This window comes from Agrilus planipennis, unplaced genomic scaffold (genome assembly GCF_000699045.2).
Source record: "Agrilus planipennis isolate EAB-ADULT unplaced genomic scaffold, Apla_2.0 scaffold190, whole genome shotgun sequence".
In the NCBI taxonomy this organism is placed as follows: domain Eukaryota; kingdom Metazoa; phylum Arthropoda; class Insecta; order Coleoptera; family Buprestidae; genus Agrilus; species Agrilus planipennis.
In genome coordinates, this window is record NW_020442444.1 from 462,532 (window position 1) to 479,346 (window position 16,815).

General features: G+C 36.1%; 1 protein-coding gene across 3 annotated transcripts in view; it reads right to left on the bottom strand.

Moving 5' to 3' along the window:
• The window catches only part of LOC108738328 (heterogeneous nuclear ribonucleoprotein C), a 339,083-nt gene that overhangs the window by 178,557 nt on the left and 143,711 nt on the right, over positions 1-16,815 (bottom strand). For all 3 annotated transcript variants that reach the window (XM_025980376.1, XM_025980377.1, XM_025980378.1), the window contains one exon: positions 9,255-9,333. In XM_025980376.1, coding sequence (XP_025836161.1) covers positions 9,255-9,333 — 79 coding nt within the window. The remainder of the gene's footprint in view (positions 1-9,254; positions 9,334-16,815) is intronic.

A 16,815-nucleotide genomic window follows, 5' to 3' on the forward strand; every position in this document is an offset into this window, starting at 1 on the left:
TAATAACAAATAACAATTTATAACAATAACAACGAAAACACAAGTAACAAAAAGGCACAGGAAAAATGCAACAGACATATAAGAACAAAGTGACAAAAAGAGCAAGATAACAAAACAGTAACAATAACAAAGATAACAACAAAAATGAAAACAATGTAGCGAATAACAATAGAATACAGAAGCACTTACGAATGGTAGTAGAGGCGGTAGACGAGAACTGTGTATAGATAAGAATTTTTGGAGTATTTATAGGACAGGGTTGTTCGTAAATTTGATAGAAAGTTCTAGAAGGAAAAGTAGTTAGAGAGAGGGTGAAGACACTAGTTTATAGGAATACATAGAATTAGACAGTATAGAATTAAAGAGAAAGCAATTAAGAGTAAAACCAGATACATATTAGTATGGGAGCGCATGCAGGTATAGCTGAAGTTGGAATTCTGGGTAAAAGTGATTGAGAGAACAATAGAGTTTAGATTGAAAGGAAACCAAAGTATTTATAATATAAGAAATTGAAAAGAATTGAAATAATATTTGAAGTGAAATAATATTTGGAATGAAATATTATTTGAAATGAAATATTTGAAATAGAAAAACTAGAAAAAACATTTATCTACATACAAAAAAAACAATAAGAGTTATTTCGCCACAGAGCAAATAATATCTAAATAAGCAAAACAAGCTAACAAGTTCGACCGTTAAACAGAACGTTAGAATGTTTACGAAAGCGTGACGTCACGCGCCTCCTATTGGCGTTTGATCTAATATGGCAGATAGTCAGGTTTTGTACTTTTATTTTTACTAAAATTAACTTAAGCGCAGTTGTAATAAAAAACAAATATTGTTTTTTAGAATACTTTAGTTCTATATTATTAATTTACATCATAATTTTAGTGATTCTTGGTTACTGTCATCATCCCTATTTCACATTTTCGGACCCCTCCCTTCATCTTCGTCACGCTAAATCACACTTTCAGTCACTCTCTAATCAAACTTATGTCACAAAAACTAGTTCAGCCCCTCCTCCTTATAAACGATTTCTTGTGATTAAGAATGAGCAATGAGAATTTCTATCGTAGAAAAACTTTAAGAACTTTTAAGTTAATAAAACCATGATAATAAAATTGATGAACTGCGTACGTCACCATTCTTTACCCCCCCCTTTCTCATATTTCGTCATGCTAAGCAATACCCCCCCTCCTCCTTACTTGCGAACGTATTTGATGAACGAACCGTGCCCGAACAGCCGTAAACAAAAAAAAACTGACAAACATCATGCAAAAGATCTTTTGTATTTTCCGCCATTAAAAATCCATTCGCTGGTAGGAACTTGATGCAACTGGTGTCTGTATGTAATATATTGTAATATATACATACATATATTGCATTCATGCAAGCGTGCGTTTATAAATAAATTATAATATGACCCGCGTTTCCGGTTGGCCAAAAAGCTCGGAAAGCTTTTTCATTAAATTTTAATCATTACCTCGGTGCAAGCCAGTGTAGTGCTTTTAAAAATTGGTTTAATTAATGCGACGAATTGCTCATAATACGTGAAAGCTGCCAACCCGTTAATATTAGTTTTTCTTAATTAGAAAATGGACCGCAATTTTGACATTTCACCTTACAAAACGATAAAGATAATCGTTTCTACCTTGAGAGCAATAAATAATATGTAATCATTGATTCATATAGTTCGGACGTTCAACATTGGCACAGTATGCAATAAAACTGTCGCATTTGCTTTCTTCTTTTAACTTTTACTAATTAGACAGAACGCCTACTTTTACACATGACAGACGTTGTAGGGATTGTCGTAAACATAGAAAAGAGATGTCAGATAGGAATTGCAACGGACAAGAATAACATTACACCAATTGATGTGTAACAGAAAGAGATGCAGACAAGCAGAATTTGAGCATGTTGTCAGCATTGGAATTTAAAGAAATGACAGACATTCTCAGGAATGTAGAAAAGCAAAGACGCTTGCTTAAAGATATAATTCCAACCAGGTAGTTAGAAAATCGACCCGGTTCTTATACATACCTAGGTAATCTCTAACCGCTGCACCGCTTACTATTATTCGGCTATCTCTTTTCACTTTGTCTGCACTACTCATGAAGCATTTCCTAACTTAACAAGGATGTGTTCAAAATGCAACAAATGACTACAATCCCATGTGGAAACAAGAAAAAAGATACGTCCATTTTCATAGATAATTTATTGCAGCCAATTTTGATCGTTCCAACTATATATAAGAAATTAGTTATGCTTACAAATTTGGCAGATAACTATACTTCATTTACTTTCTTTGGCAAAATCGTAGATAGGGAGAAAAAAGCTCATTATAGGTACTCTCGACTCTTGTTCATTAAACATACTTTTTCATACAGTACCTGCCAAAAGTTTTGTTCAATCATGAATAGTAGTACGAGTCGAAAACAAACGTTAAAGCCTTTAATATGTTTTCAAATATAAATAAACATCTCGTTGATATTTTTAGCAGTAAATGGTACCAATAACAGCACATTTGAGCAATGCAATTGTAGTGGATAAAATGGCCAAATTTTCCGTGCAGTACTGTACGGGTTATACGATCCTCACCAGTTAAGAGTTTGGCCGAGAGTTGCCTCCTTCCTTTTCTGGCCTAGTGCTGTTCTTTTCTACTTTGCTCCGATCAAACCAAGGGTCACATCGCTAGAGAAACTAAACGAAGTATATATAGGAGTAATAACTACAACACTTGTTTAATGTACGGGGTGTATGTTTTCTACTTTGCGCCGGTCTCATCGCTACAGAAATTAAACGAAGTATACATATGTAAATCGTTTATTAGCAGATGAGTGAAAAGGGTATTCAGATTACTGTCTTCCATGAGAATCGAAATGCTCGGCCGGTACTTGGTAACACGTTTTTGATAAAGTAACACTAAAAGAAAACACCTGATTTAATAAATTAATATATGCCTCACCCTTATTACCACAAAACTTGGTTATTGCAGATATATGCTTCGCCTGCTTCTAATGTGGTCATTATAAAGGTGAAACTGGTTCTAATATAAACTAACTATATTTTGGGTGTTTCATTCCTACCAGCAACTAACGCTGGTAGGCGGGCAGTTCCCACGGATTACTCGGGAGAGTAGGGTAGAATTCCCTCTTTAGTCTTCTTTTAGGAATCCCCGGTGGTTAGAATGAGAAAGATGTGACAGATGAAATGAAGACAGAAGAGAATGAAACACCCTAGAGAGACTTTCAGAGTCTTTTAGCGTCTCTCACAGTCTTTCACAGTCTCTAGGTGTTTTTATGGATCTCTCACAGTCCCTGTATGAGAGACTCGAACGATAAAATTGTTAATTCAGAGATTCTAGTTTCTCATAGAGAGACTGAATAAATAAAACTGAAAAATTGAGAGACTCGAGTCTCTCGTTCAGAGACTGGATACGAAATGAGGATCTCTCTATGAGCGACTCGAGTCTCTGGTTTAGAGACGCTAAACAGTTTTTTTGACAGTCTTTCGACAGTCTCTCTCAGCGACATCAGAGAGACGGAGACTCAAGTCTCGCTTTCAGAGACTCTGAGAGACTAAACATTTTTATCTCGGGCATCTTATTTGTGGAATATTACTGCCCCAATATTTCCGAGGAAACCACAGAAAATCTTTAATCTAGAGCAGACAGACCCGGAATCAAACCGACGTCTTCCCCAATGCTAAGCAATTGTCTAGGCTTCTACGGCATGCCGACCGATGGCACTAATATGTTAAATTTGGCAATTTATACTGCTTAAATGTTCCAAGTAGGTGTTGCTGCATATAGGGGATTACGGTAAAGGAAATTTGATTTAAACTGGTCTGTGTGTTCAATAACCAAGACGGGGGCAGCCTTAGTCTTGGTCTTACTTCACTCATCATTATTTATAAGCAACAAACTAGAGATTGATTATAATATCGTTTAGACTTGATTAAACATTCGAATTAGGTAAAACTTAAGCTTTGTTGTGACTATGCAGTTCCCAGCCAATGCAATCCTTTTTTTATTAATACCTATATTATAATTTGTCATCCCAAAGTGCTATTAAATCTCTCCAAAAAGGTCCTGATCGCAATTGGCTGTTCCCAGCTACATTATGAATTGAAAGTACGTGATGCTAATAGACAAATGTCTTTAATAACTATCCAAATAGGTTCGATGATATCACCTAAATAATCGACCGCTTTTGATCCCTTTTAAGGGGTCATCATTCGACAAGTCATGTAATTTTTTCTTTTGTTCCAGATTGCTGTCAGCATCTGCGCCTTATGAGATTTTTTTCGTCCTCTCTCAGTTCTCAAACGGTCCATGAGGGCAGACAAATTATTAAGCGCGTTTCCTTTCTTATACGTTCAAAGAATCGAAGAAGGCGCGTGGAATGTCGCCGAAGACACAGCTTGGGGTCGACGAGCGTATACATTCACTCGCTTTTCTACTGATCGAAGCCTGACAATTGGTGTTATTTTTCTTGAACACGTCTTTCGTACTTGATAACGAGCACAAGATACGGAATCGAATGTTCGTATCTCGCAACAATATGAAAGCTTGATGGAAATTTTCGATTTTTAAAGCGATTCGCAACACGAAAAAAAAACGAACGCCGCAATGGTATCTTCACCATAAAAAAATATTGCTAATTGATTATATTTTTACTCCACCCTTGTAGAAGGTGGAACTTTCGAATGATAGTAATGGAGTGTTAGTACAATCGCGCGATCCTGTTGGAATTAATTGATAGTCAGACACAAGGATGAGGAGATGGAGGTGACAGAAGCTTGCAAGGGGTTAGGGTTGCAAGGGATTATAAAGGAGGATCATTGAAGTACATGCTCTTTGGAATTAGTTGGTGGTCAGAGTGGAGGTGAAGGTGAATGACCGTGTATATGAGCCGATTGTCGGTGGTGGCAACGATCGTGTACATCACAAGCAAGTGTTTGGAAGTCCATGTGGAGCGAAGGAGATAAAAATTGCAAAAGACAATAAGGTCATCTAATTTAATCCTAACCTAACTTAAACTAACCATTAAGGTTAAGTTATGGTTGACTTAGGTTATTTTGGTTTTTTATTATTGATGAAAATTTGAGCTTTGCCGGTTAACAGAGGGTGATTTTCGTTTTAAATTAATCTATATGAAGAAATACGAAACGTAGGGGTATTTTAGGTTGTAAAGCAATAGATAAAAAAATATCTACGAACCGTACTGTTAGCTAATGGTTACACTCGAAAGGACATCGAACGAGCAATAAGACTACGCCAGGAACAACAAGGAGGAGTCAGCCTTGATCACGACAACTTTGCCATACGAGTATATCCACAACGTAACGGATCGGATATTTAAGTTATTATATAAAAATGGAATTAGAATGAAGATACGCCAGTTACTACGAAACCCCAAAGACCAACTAAACCCACTACATACACCAGGAGTCTACATGATTCCTTGCGGAGGTTGTTCCAAGGTATACGTAGGCATGACGAAACGCACGATCGTAACAAGAGAAAAGGAACACGAAAGACATTTGCGGTTACACTAACCGGTCAATTCAGATTTAGCAGAACATTCCTGGAAGGAAGGACACAGGATCTCCTTCGAAGATACGCAACTGTTAGTGCGCACGGCAAAGTATTACAATTTAGCTAGGAGAGAAGCCATAGAAATTGCACAATATCCGGATAATCTTAACCGGGAAGATGGATTAAACATAAACAGAGCCTGGAAACCACTGCTAAGAAATAAACAAACGAGGGTGCAACCTAGTGGAACGAAACATGATGATAATCCAGTACCAGCCAATCGTGACTGCGAGACTCATAAAAAGTACGCCTAATATCCCACATTAAATATTTAACCGCCGATCATACATCTTGAAGCACTGAAGATGTCGTTTATTAAGCATGGCGAAACGTCTGCAGTCAGAATTCAACCACGGCAGAAAAGCCCAAAGGCTTTTCATCTTCAATAGACAACATTACGGAGTACAAACCACTAACCTCAAACCTAAAAAGTAGAGTGTTTAGCTTCCAACAAGTAAAGAAAATTTCCATCATTCTTAACTTTCCTGAAGTGACACATAATTTTTCGTATTGAAATATTGTCTAGCAGTAAGGGCTTTTTCAGATGGTGCGATTGCGATGCGATATTTCGTTCGCGATATGTTGTGCAACATTTACAGTAGACTTACACAAGGCGATAAAATTTACTTTCAAGCGATTTATAATGAAAACGTTTGTGTCCAGTTTGTCTTCAAAGCCACTAAAATGTAGCTGTGGTGACAGCATTACAGATAAGAGATGAGTTATTTTGTTGGCATCGACAATCTCATAACAAACAGTGGCATGTCTGCAAATATGTATTTATTTTCGTTGCAATAAAATAATAACCGATTTTAAATCATTCCACAAAATTCCGCTTTCTCTTGTCGCCTCGGCATTATGGATCATCCAAAAATTACATTACATAAATTTTATTATTTTTAACCCCCCCTCCACGTCCTTGTCAGAGGTGGTCACATTTGTCAAGCCCCCACCCCCCCGGTGTAACGTCAAACATTTTTCAATTTTATATTTAGAAATAATTAAATCAGTTTTCAGCAATTCAGCAAAATCAAATTTGGTTTTTATTTTAATTAAAACTTAATAAAATTAACATAAAGTCTAATATTTTAGATAAGTGACAAAACAAAATACTAATTAAACATAACCTTATAATTAATAAATATAGATCGAATTAGTAATATTTTTAAGGTTTTTGTTTCCATATAAATTTCGCATTTTAATATATTAGATTTGACATGTAACTTCGCAAAGCTTTTGACCTCCCTGCCCCTTGTCACACAATGTCACATTTCATTGGCCCCCTTCCCCTTCCTTAACGTGTGACGTAATTTATGTATGGCCCCTTATTTGATAATTACTCATAAAATTCCATGTAGTTGTATTGTCTGTTCATGATAACGTTGCGACAAACCGCAAACGAAAAATCGCATCGCAATCACACCGTCTAAAAAAGCCCTTACGTTGGTTGTTGCTGCATATTTTGCTGAAAGTCTATCAGTTTACCGCGATAAATTTCCATTCACGTATCGTAACAATTTCACCGCCGATCCGGTCGAATTATCTTTCTATCTGTACACGTCATACACGGCAAGCAGCAAGCAGTAGGCAGGCAGGCAGACAGGCACGTTGGCAATACGCAATGTATATTAAACTGTTCCGATCAAGTTGTCATCGACCATTTATAAACAAGGTAATTTGTCACCGACAGAAGCACGAACCGCCATGTCAACTATCTGAGGATGAGAGGGGTCGAGCTTGCGGGAGGAGGGAAAGGGAGAAGTAGCGTAGAGGTTTTAAATGAGAAGGAGGAGGAACGGAGAGAGGGAGGTTGAGTACTAGGAAACGACTTCGGCAAAATCGAAGACCATATTTCCCGTTATCGGACTTCTGTTATCCGTTCGACCTTGTTACCTTCCGTCCTCTTACGATTCGATTAGAGGGTCCTTTCCTTTTGCCGAAAAAAAATGCCACAAACGCTTGAAATGTATACGTGTGTGTATGTGGGTGTGGATGGGTGTGTCGATACCGATAAAAGAAATGAAAAGCGTGAGATGAGGGAACTGATTTTTCTCTTTCTCCGGTAAATAAAGAATGTCCACATATAACAAGGAGAATAGAGCGTGAAAAGGTTGCGATACTTTTGGGGATAAAGCCTTCAATTCGACGTCGATATATATCTCCGTAGATAATTAAAGCGAATGGATAGCACATGTTACCAAGGTCGACAATCGGGAAATAGGAAGATACGTTTGGAGAAACTTAAATCAAGATTTGATAGAATATTGTGTTGTTGTAGGTAAATGATGAAAGATAAACAGCGTGGAATTACAAATAAGTACGCAATTGCGCGATTTCAGTGTTGGTATGCTTTTGAGATTGAGAAAATCTTTGTGTCATGTGGAACGTGATAAGTTATCATCTAAATATTGTAGCCAGCACAAGTTTGTTTGTGTGTAAACGGGTACACGTGTGCGTGAACGGCTTATCGATTCGCCGACTAGCTGCGGGCGCCTATCTTCATGTGCACAGCATTTGTAAATGTGTGTGTCGTACCTGCGTTCTGGGAAAGCGGTTAAACAATTCAAAAAAATAAAATAAACTATCCGGATGTTTGCAGAAGGTTCCAGAAAGTAAACAAAAGAGTATTTAAAGGAAGAGACGATCACCGACAGAACGAAGAAATAAATTGACCGTTGCAGAAATGAATCCAGAAATAAATTGGCAGTGATAGAAGTAAAATAAATAGTGATATATAAACAGTAGTATAAATAAATAAAATAATTCATAACCTAAGTTTAGTAATAATTTAATAGTGTTTTTAAGTTCTTTAGTAATTAGTGTAAAAAAATAGTTTTTGTCATCACTCTTAGAAGTTAATTTTGTTAAACCCACGAACATTACAATATGATAAGTTATCATCCAAATAAGTTTGCAAGGTGTGGTAAATATTGAAACGATAATTTTAGAGAAATAGGGCACAATAGTACAATAATAATGTAAGAAACGAGTGAGGAGTCATTTTGTCAGAAAATAAGAAAACCGCGAATAAAGGTAGAAATATTTAAGGAATTTATACGCCGGAAAAGAGTTGGTATGTAAATAGTTCGTCCGTCACTAAAATCGAGTTTCGAAGATTTTTGTCGCTTTCTCCGACTATGTTTTGTTTCCCCCAAAATCGAAAAAAAAAGTAAGATATGTTCCAACATTAATGAAAACAAGAGAGGCACTTCACAACATGACTCCTGAACATCGCTCAATATGTAGGTACTAATGACACTTGCTAGAAATGCAATTCGAAAAATACATTTTCCACTTACTATGTCTCACCAATAATATGCCACTCTGACAGTACAGTAATTTAAGATTATTTATTATTTTTATTGGCAGATCGTTATAAACTAGGTTTAAAGAATGCTTATATATTCCGTCCAAAAAAACAAAACCTTTTTTATATACCCTATGTGGAGTTAACCATTGTTTACTGTTTCGCTCATAATTACGTACTCTACAGATACAAATAATTTAAAACTGTTGTTACTTAACCAGAAGTAAAGAAATGAACTACTGGAGATTTTTAAAATTAATCACAAAAATTAAATGTAGATTATTATTTAGAAAATGTTGATGTTAAATGTAAAGGAAATTCTTAATTGAAACATTATGTACTCACCAATCGTTGCCTGTTTTTGTCATATTCTGTCGTTTCCTTCCAGTTTGGTGTGGTTTTGGTTCTGCCACCATATTAACATCTAAAACAAGAAATGAATTATTAACACCTTGAGGGAAACCAATAAATAATCCAATAAAATAATTAACTGAAGCTAAATTTCAAAGAAACCCATTGGTAACTCTGACAGGAAAATGAAATTTCCTAGTTATCTAAGTATTTTATCTCTAGACGACCATGTGAGGAGATGATCCAATAAAAGCATACGTCAATTTTTTGTTTCAAACTCCACAATACTAGCATACAAAAATTCATATCATAAAATGATGATAATTACGTCAATAAATAATATTGTGTAATTGTTGCTTGATGAATATCTATATTTTACCACCAAAAACCGCCCAATCTTATGTAGCTGTCTGATAGTTTAATTTCATATTCTATAAAATAATAACATTAAAAAGTTACAATTGTGCTGTTATTAGCTCTATAACGAGTGGTTTATCCTGTAGCCCTGCAGTGCGAAGGAAAATCGTAGCACTATTTCTTAGAAATTGACGTTTATTTCGTGGACAACATGTTTATCATTCATGCGTAGGAATACCTTAAAAGAAAAGAAGGTATCCTTTAAATCGGACGATAAATAAGGGATATAGACATAGATAACACCTGACTGACGTTTCTTTTCAACAACTTTACGTTCCCAGAATAAATAAATCACTTGGCCATTCGGATGTATCGATCATTAATAATAAATGATCGTCTACGTTGGAAGAATTGTCGTTTGTACAACAGGTTCTTATACGTCCCTGTTTTCTGGTGAAAAGAAATTGTCTAGCTACGAGGTCTGAGAAAATATTAACTTAAATATTAATATTCCGAGAACCTATTCTCTACTTTTTTCGTTATATAATGATGGTGTTTAGTTGTTAGCACAAGTTATAATGAGTCGGTGGAGGGGATCCTTAAGCGGTAACCGCTTAACACTCGCACTAAGGGAGCCTATTTTCAACTTTTTTTCGTTATAATACTAACGATGTCGTTAACTTGCTAGCACTTGCTATTGTGAGTCGGCTGAGGTTATCTTTAAGCGATAACCGCTTAGCAGTCGTACTCTGGGAGCCTATTTTCAACTTACATAATGATGGTGTTTAGTTGTTATACTTCGTTTACTTTCTGTAGCGATGTGGCTTTCAGTTTGACTGGCGCAAAGTAGAAAAGAACAGCACTAGGCCAGAAAAGGAAGGGGACAACTCTCGGCCAAACTCTTAACCGGTGAGGAGAGTATAATCTGTACAGTACTGCACGGAAAAAATGATCATTTTATCCACTACAATTGCATTGCTCAAATGTGCTGTTATTGGTACCATTTACTACTGAAAATATCAACGAGGCATTTATTTATATTTGAAGACATATTAAAGGCTTTAACGCTTGTTTTCGACTCGCACTATTATTCATGATTGAACAAAACCTTTGGCAGGTACTGTATGAAAAAGTATGTTTAATGAACAAGAGTCAAGAGTATAATGAGCTTTTTTCTCTCTACCTATGATTTTGCCAGCGCGCATCCGAGACATTGGAAGGGGCATATCGCTAGAGAAAGTAAACGAAGTATAGCACTCGTTATAATGAGTCGATGGAGGGGATGTTTAAGCTGTAACCTCTTAGCACTCGCACTCAGGGATCCTATTTTCGTTATAATATTAACGATGTCGTTAAGTTGCTAGCACTTGCTATTGTGAGTCGGTTGAAAAGATCTTCAAGCAATAACCACTTAGCAGTCGTACTCTGGGAGCCTATTTTCAACTTATATAATGATGATGTTTAGTTGTTAGCACTCGTTATAATAAGTCGGTGGAGGGGATCTATAAGCGGTAACCTCTTAGCACTCGCTCTCAGGAATCCTATTTTAAATTTTTCGTTATAATATTAACGATGTCGTTAAGCTGCTAGCATTCGCTATTGTGAGTCGATGGAGGGGATCTCCAAGCGATAACCGTTTACTACTCGTACTATGAGAGCCTATTTTCAACTTTTTTTCGTTATAATATTAACGATGTCGTTAAGTTGCTAGCACTCGCTATTGTGAGTCGGTGGAGGGGACCTTTAAGCGGTAACCGCCTAGAACTCACACTCTGGGAGCCTTTCCTTAATTTTTTTTCCCTTAAAATAACGATGTTCTTAAGTTGCTAACCCTTGCTATTATGAGTAGGTGGAGAGGATTTTCGGGCCGGGTTCAGCTTCATCCCACCCTCATTATACCGAATTAAAGCAACTTAAAAACATAGTTATTATAACAAATATGAAAATAGGCCCCCGGATCTTTAAATTGAAGTTGACGTTTTTATAGGTTTTAAAATTCTTTGCCACATAAAAATAAATATTATTACAGCAAAAGCATGAAATATTATAAAAGAATTGGGGTGTCTATCACGTATGTAATTTACAAACTACTACTTAATGAGATTTAGCTTCGTGTACGTGTCTCACAATCTGTGGAGCAATACTTGTACAACACCCAAACGGGATATTCGACGGGGACTCCGAAAAGGATATATTAAGTTACCTAGAAACGCGAGAGACGCTTAAAATAAGATTTATTTCCGTTCGCGAAGATAAAGGACTTCAATTTTACCGTAGTTGTTACGTTTTCAAAGATGAAACATCGCGTATACCTTTACTCGAATTTTTACTTCCCATAGGTACGTCAAGTGCAAAATGAATTATGTGTTTAATATTGCAAAAGGAACTTGTAGGTACCAAAAAGAATTTCCCTCAACAGGAAGCTAATTTTTAGAGAACACTTACCCGAAAACGTAAAGTAACATCATGTTTTACCATGAACATCCGACCAACTACATGCAGTAACTTCTAACTTTTGTAACTGATCTAAGCTTCGTCACAAGAATGAACAATTATGATTTAGATTTTCTAAAAAATCTTTTGTGTATTTTATTCACACCAGCTACTGAAGTTGTATCACGCCGGTGGGTATAACAGAAGACCCTCTTTAGCATCCTTTTAGGAATCGTGGGTGGTGGTGGTTGGAGTAAGAAAGATAAAAAGGACGAAATGAAGATACAAGAGAGTGAAAGAGATTATCGATTAAATATTACTGCCCTATCATTTGCCTAGGTAATCCAAGGAAACCACAGAAAAACTTGAACCAGGGTAGCGCGCCCGGAATGGAACCGATGTACTCTTGAATGCTCCGCGATGATATAAACCTCTAGGCCAAGGGGGTGGGGTCAACCTGCGACTCTTTGAAGGACTATTTGTGACTTTCGATAAATGAACCCGAGTTTCCCTTTCATTTTTGAGTTATTATATTTTAAAAAATTATTATCGTTCCGTATGTGTTTCAAAATGTCTTTTAAATTACTAACAACAAATATGAAAGACTAAGTGCAACGTTGTAACAAGTTTCATTTCCGTTCAAGTTACAACATTTTCAAAAGGATATTAAAAATAAAACATTTTGTCATTTTCCTCGAATTAAAAATATTTATTCCAATATTAAACAAGAAAGACTCAAGTATATAAAAAAGCTGGAAAGAATATTGATGGAATTCCAAAATAGATTTCAAGACTCAAGAAATATTTTAAACCGTCTCTTAATTTTTTTCTGAATCCATTTGAAATTAACAGAATTCAAGGTGAGTTTTCAACTTCCAATATAATTATGACCCAAAAAGGATCTGGAAAATTAGAATTAATAGAGATACAAGAAGATCAAGCTGTACAATTAAAATATAAGTCGACGCCGATCACTGAATTTTGGAAATTTGTACCAGAATCGAAATATCATGATTTGGAAAAGGCTGCTTGTCGACTTATTTCAATATTCGGAACAACGTACTTGTGTGAATCATTTTATTCCACTTTAACATTCGTGAAATCCAAACACCGATCAGTATTAACTGACCAGCATCTGAAAGAATCACTGAGAAGTGCTGTTACCAATCATTCACAAAATTTCAAAATCAAGAGAAGTAAAATAAATGTCTTTAATTTTTAATATTTAAATTCAATACACAAACTTTGTACTTTCATTTATATGTTTTCAATAAACATAATTTCTATAAAAAAACATTTTTTAATACCATTTTTGCATTCCTTTTAAATATGTATGTAATTGCGGTTCGCGAAAAATTTCAAATTTTGAAAAATGGCTCCGACTATCAAGGAACTTGGCCACCCCTGCTCTAGGCCATGCTACTCGCATTAGATTTGCTATGATTTTATAGCTGAACAATAGCTAATATGTCAATAAAAGAATTTACGGATAAAGTGCTGCCATCTGACACAATGGCTACTTTTATAAAGATGGTGGCTATAAATAATACTTTTTAAAATAGTACCAATAATTTTTACATTGTGTGATTTTATGAAACCACGATGCAAGTTAAACTTTTGAGATTGTAGGCATTTAACTGTAAATTTTCGGAAAATTATTCGATTTAGGGTATTAAATTTAAAATCGCGTTCTTAATCTTATCTTAATAACTGCAGTTAGTCTATCAATAATTTCATCTTCGCTTTGAGTTTCACAGTCTACAAATGTAACTGTCATGCACTTGCACGAATGAGTGAGAATAAAAATGCTACGCGGGTGGCTCATGCGAGCCATGGGCGCCGCCATATTGACCTTGGCTGCTCTGCCGAGCGCCTTTTAGTTTTACCCCTACTCCGCGGTCGGCTATAATGCGACATGCGATAGATGGAGGAAAAAATTTGAGGCGATCTAATAATAGTTTCACTTTAATAATAAAAGATGTGAAAGATAAATGACATTTGTATTTGGGGTAACTAATAGTTAATACTATTTCCGAATTACTACTACATACACATATAGATTAGCTTCAACAACATTCTCGATTCCGTTCGCTTGAACTAGTGCCTATAATATAACAGTTCCTCATACCGTCTTTTGTAGATTCCTTTCATACAGGCTGGTATAATCTTTATTTGAGAGCCACAGCAGTGTAAACAGCATTTTGGTTTGCAGCAATATGAAAAGTGCATTCCGCTTTACGCTTCCTTATTGAATTCGTGGTCAATATTGAAGCTGTTTGAAGTTTTATTGAAGACGTGACTGCATACACATGCAGTAGATACTTATATATAATATCAGGTACATGAAATTTCTGAAATAAGGCAATCTCGCAGGTGGTACTTTAAAATCCTTCGGTAATTTGTGATTATTCAGTTTAGCAAGTACGTTTCGTCGTTGTTCTTGCTCTTACCTAACGTGAGTTAGAGGGAAGAGTACTACTACGTATAATGACAGGTTCGATTCCCGGCGAGGATGTGACAAAAGCAATAAAAGTTTTTCCTCATTCATTTGATGTAATATATAGTGTAAAGAAATTTAGTTGATTTCACATTAATGTTTGTTTGCGGTGTGTACCGAAATATAACCCAGTATACTTGTCAGTGCTGATGACGTTATAAATCGACGCCATATTCTACTGGTGAGACAAGTGTGACGTAGTAGTACATCAAACGGGCGTGTGTGCATCAGACTTTGAGGAATTTTTTACTGCAAGAAACTTTTAATAACTTCTTGGGCAAAATTGTTGTAAACGAGCATAACCACTATCCTTAATATGGCGTCAATTTCACGTCAACGCACTGGCCAGTATATTCCGGTACCACGTTCCCTTTATAATCCTCCGGGACTTTCCCCGTCTCGTAAATGTGACTAACTAGCTTAATTATACGATCTCTAATCTCTTGTCCTGTATGTTTTAAAATTTCCGCCTGTATCCCATGTATACCTGGTGCCTTATTACTAGACATCGGATTATATGCAAATATGCAAATGCATATAATTCTATTTTATAACGTTTTTGCATATTTTGGTACTTTTTCAGTAATAGTGCTTATTTCAGTAGTTATACGTGTTAGGCGTGTTGTATTATGCCGCCGACGCCACAGGTTTCAGCAATATACCCGATGCAATTGAAAAACTAGAAACTGAAAACCTTCCTTTGTGGAAGTCCTTGGAAATATTAGAAAAAATGATTGAACAGAGTAACGCCCTTCCGAGTTCAATATCGCAAAAGGTTCGTGGCAAATTAAATGCAGTTTTGTATAAAAACCCCGGTCTTGACGAAATAAAGAAAATTAACGCATTTATCAACGGCACCGGACAAACTCTTCCTGAAGAGGTCTCTGCAGGAATGGCGCCAAATTTCAAGTTCTGCCCGGTAACGTCAGTTGACGTCGAAAATATAAATTCTAATTATAAATGGTTTTTCTTATTGTGCATATTTTGTGCATATTTCACCCTTTTTTAGTGCATATTTGCATGCATATTTTGGCATTTTGATAGTGCATATGATCCGATGTCTACTTATTACTCTTTAAGTTAAACTATAGGTATATTATAGGCAAAACCAGGAGAAGACCGTATAGATTAGATTACTGTTCGCAAATAGTTAAGGATGTGGGATGTCTTTAGAATATCAAAATCAAGATGAAGGTTTAGCTTCACTCTTACAACCAAGATCAAAACCAAGAGCAAGATTCTTGCAAAACCCCCCCCTAAATTCTAATATAAGTAGTTACAAAATATAAGCCGATAGGGGCGTTGCCAGTGTTCGACATTTAGCAGGTAAAAGTGCCGAACTAAACGACTCTGAACGGCAGATAAAATACTCCACTGATGGACTCACCGTAAAAGAAGAACCAATATAATCCAACCTAATATCTTTTCAATATTTCGGATGAATTGCAATTTATAATTTAAAAAAGTATGAGTCAATTAAGAGATACGACTAGAAAGAAATAAATTTTTATTATGTCTTTAGCTAATAGGCATACATGTTTATGTTTCATACACCACGTCCTGAGTTGTGATGTGAAGTTTATTTAGATGCTGACAATGAGCAACAGCCAACGAGTCAGTCACAGCCAGCCAGTGAAAAACTGTCGCGCAGTCAGCGAGCAAGTTTCACGGAACAGTTGATTCGAATTGAATTTTAATGCTATTGTAAGCAGGAAATGGATAATTAGTGCCAGTCGATAACACTTCTCGGCCCTCCGGGTCCTACCAGCGATAGAGAACAGCATCGGCTGCAAAAAGCTACCTACGACCAGTGGAAATCGTCGATACCAGTGATAGCTCTCTCTCTCTCTCTACCAATAATAATAATAATAATAGTTGCCTGCTTCTAATTTCGCGTTCGCTAAACGTTACGAGCATTTTCGTAGCCGTCTGTCCGTGTTCGTTGCTCGTTCTACGTTCAGTTCACTCTCATTTGACGCTGGTGAACGCGCTGTGCATTTACGAACCATCATCGTCATTATAAATTGACTTCTAATGCGCTGCAGCTCGAGAATCATCCACTGTAATTTCCACGAACTTCATCGCCTTACGGACCACCGACTGAACGATATAATTGACGCATTAGGTCTACTGATGAACTGGAGTGACCTATATAGTCAAGAGACAATTATCCATAATGTTGCCGCTTATCTTCGGTAGAAAATTTCTTACTGTTAGCCTTTATGTTGGCATTGTCTTAAGAAATTGTTCCTTAACTTGTTTCTGCAC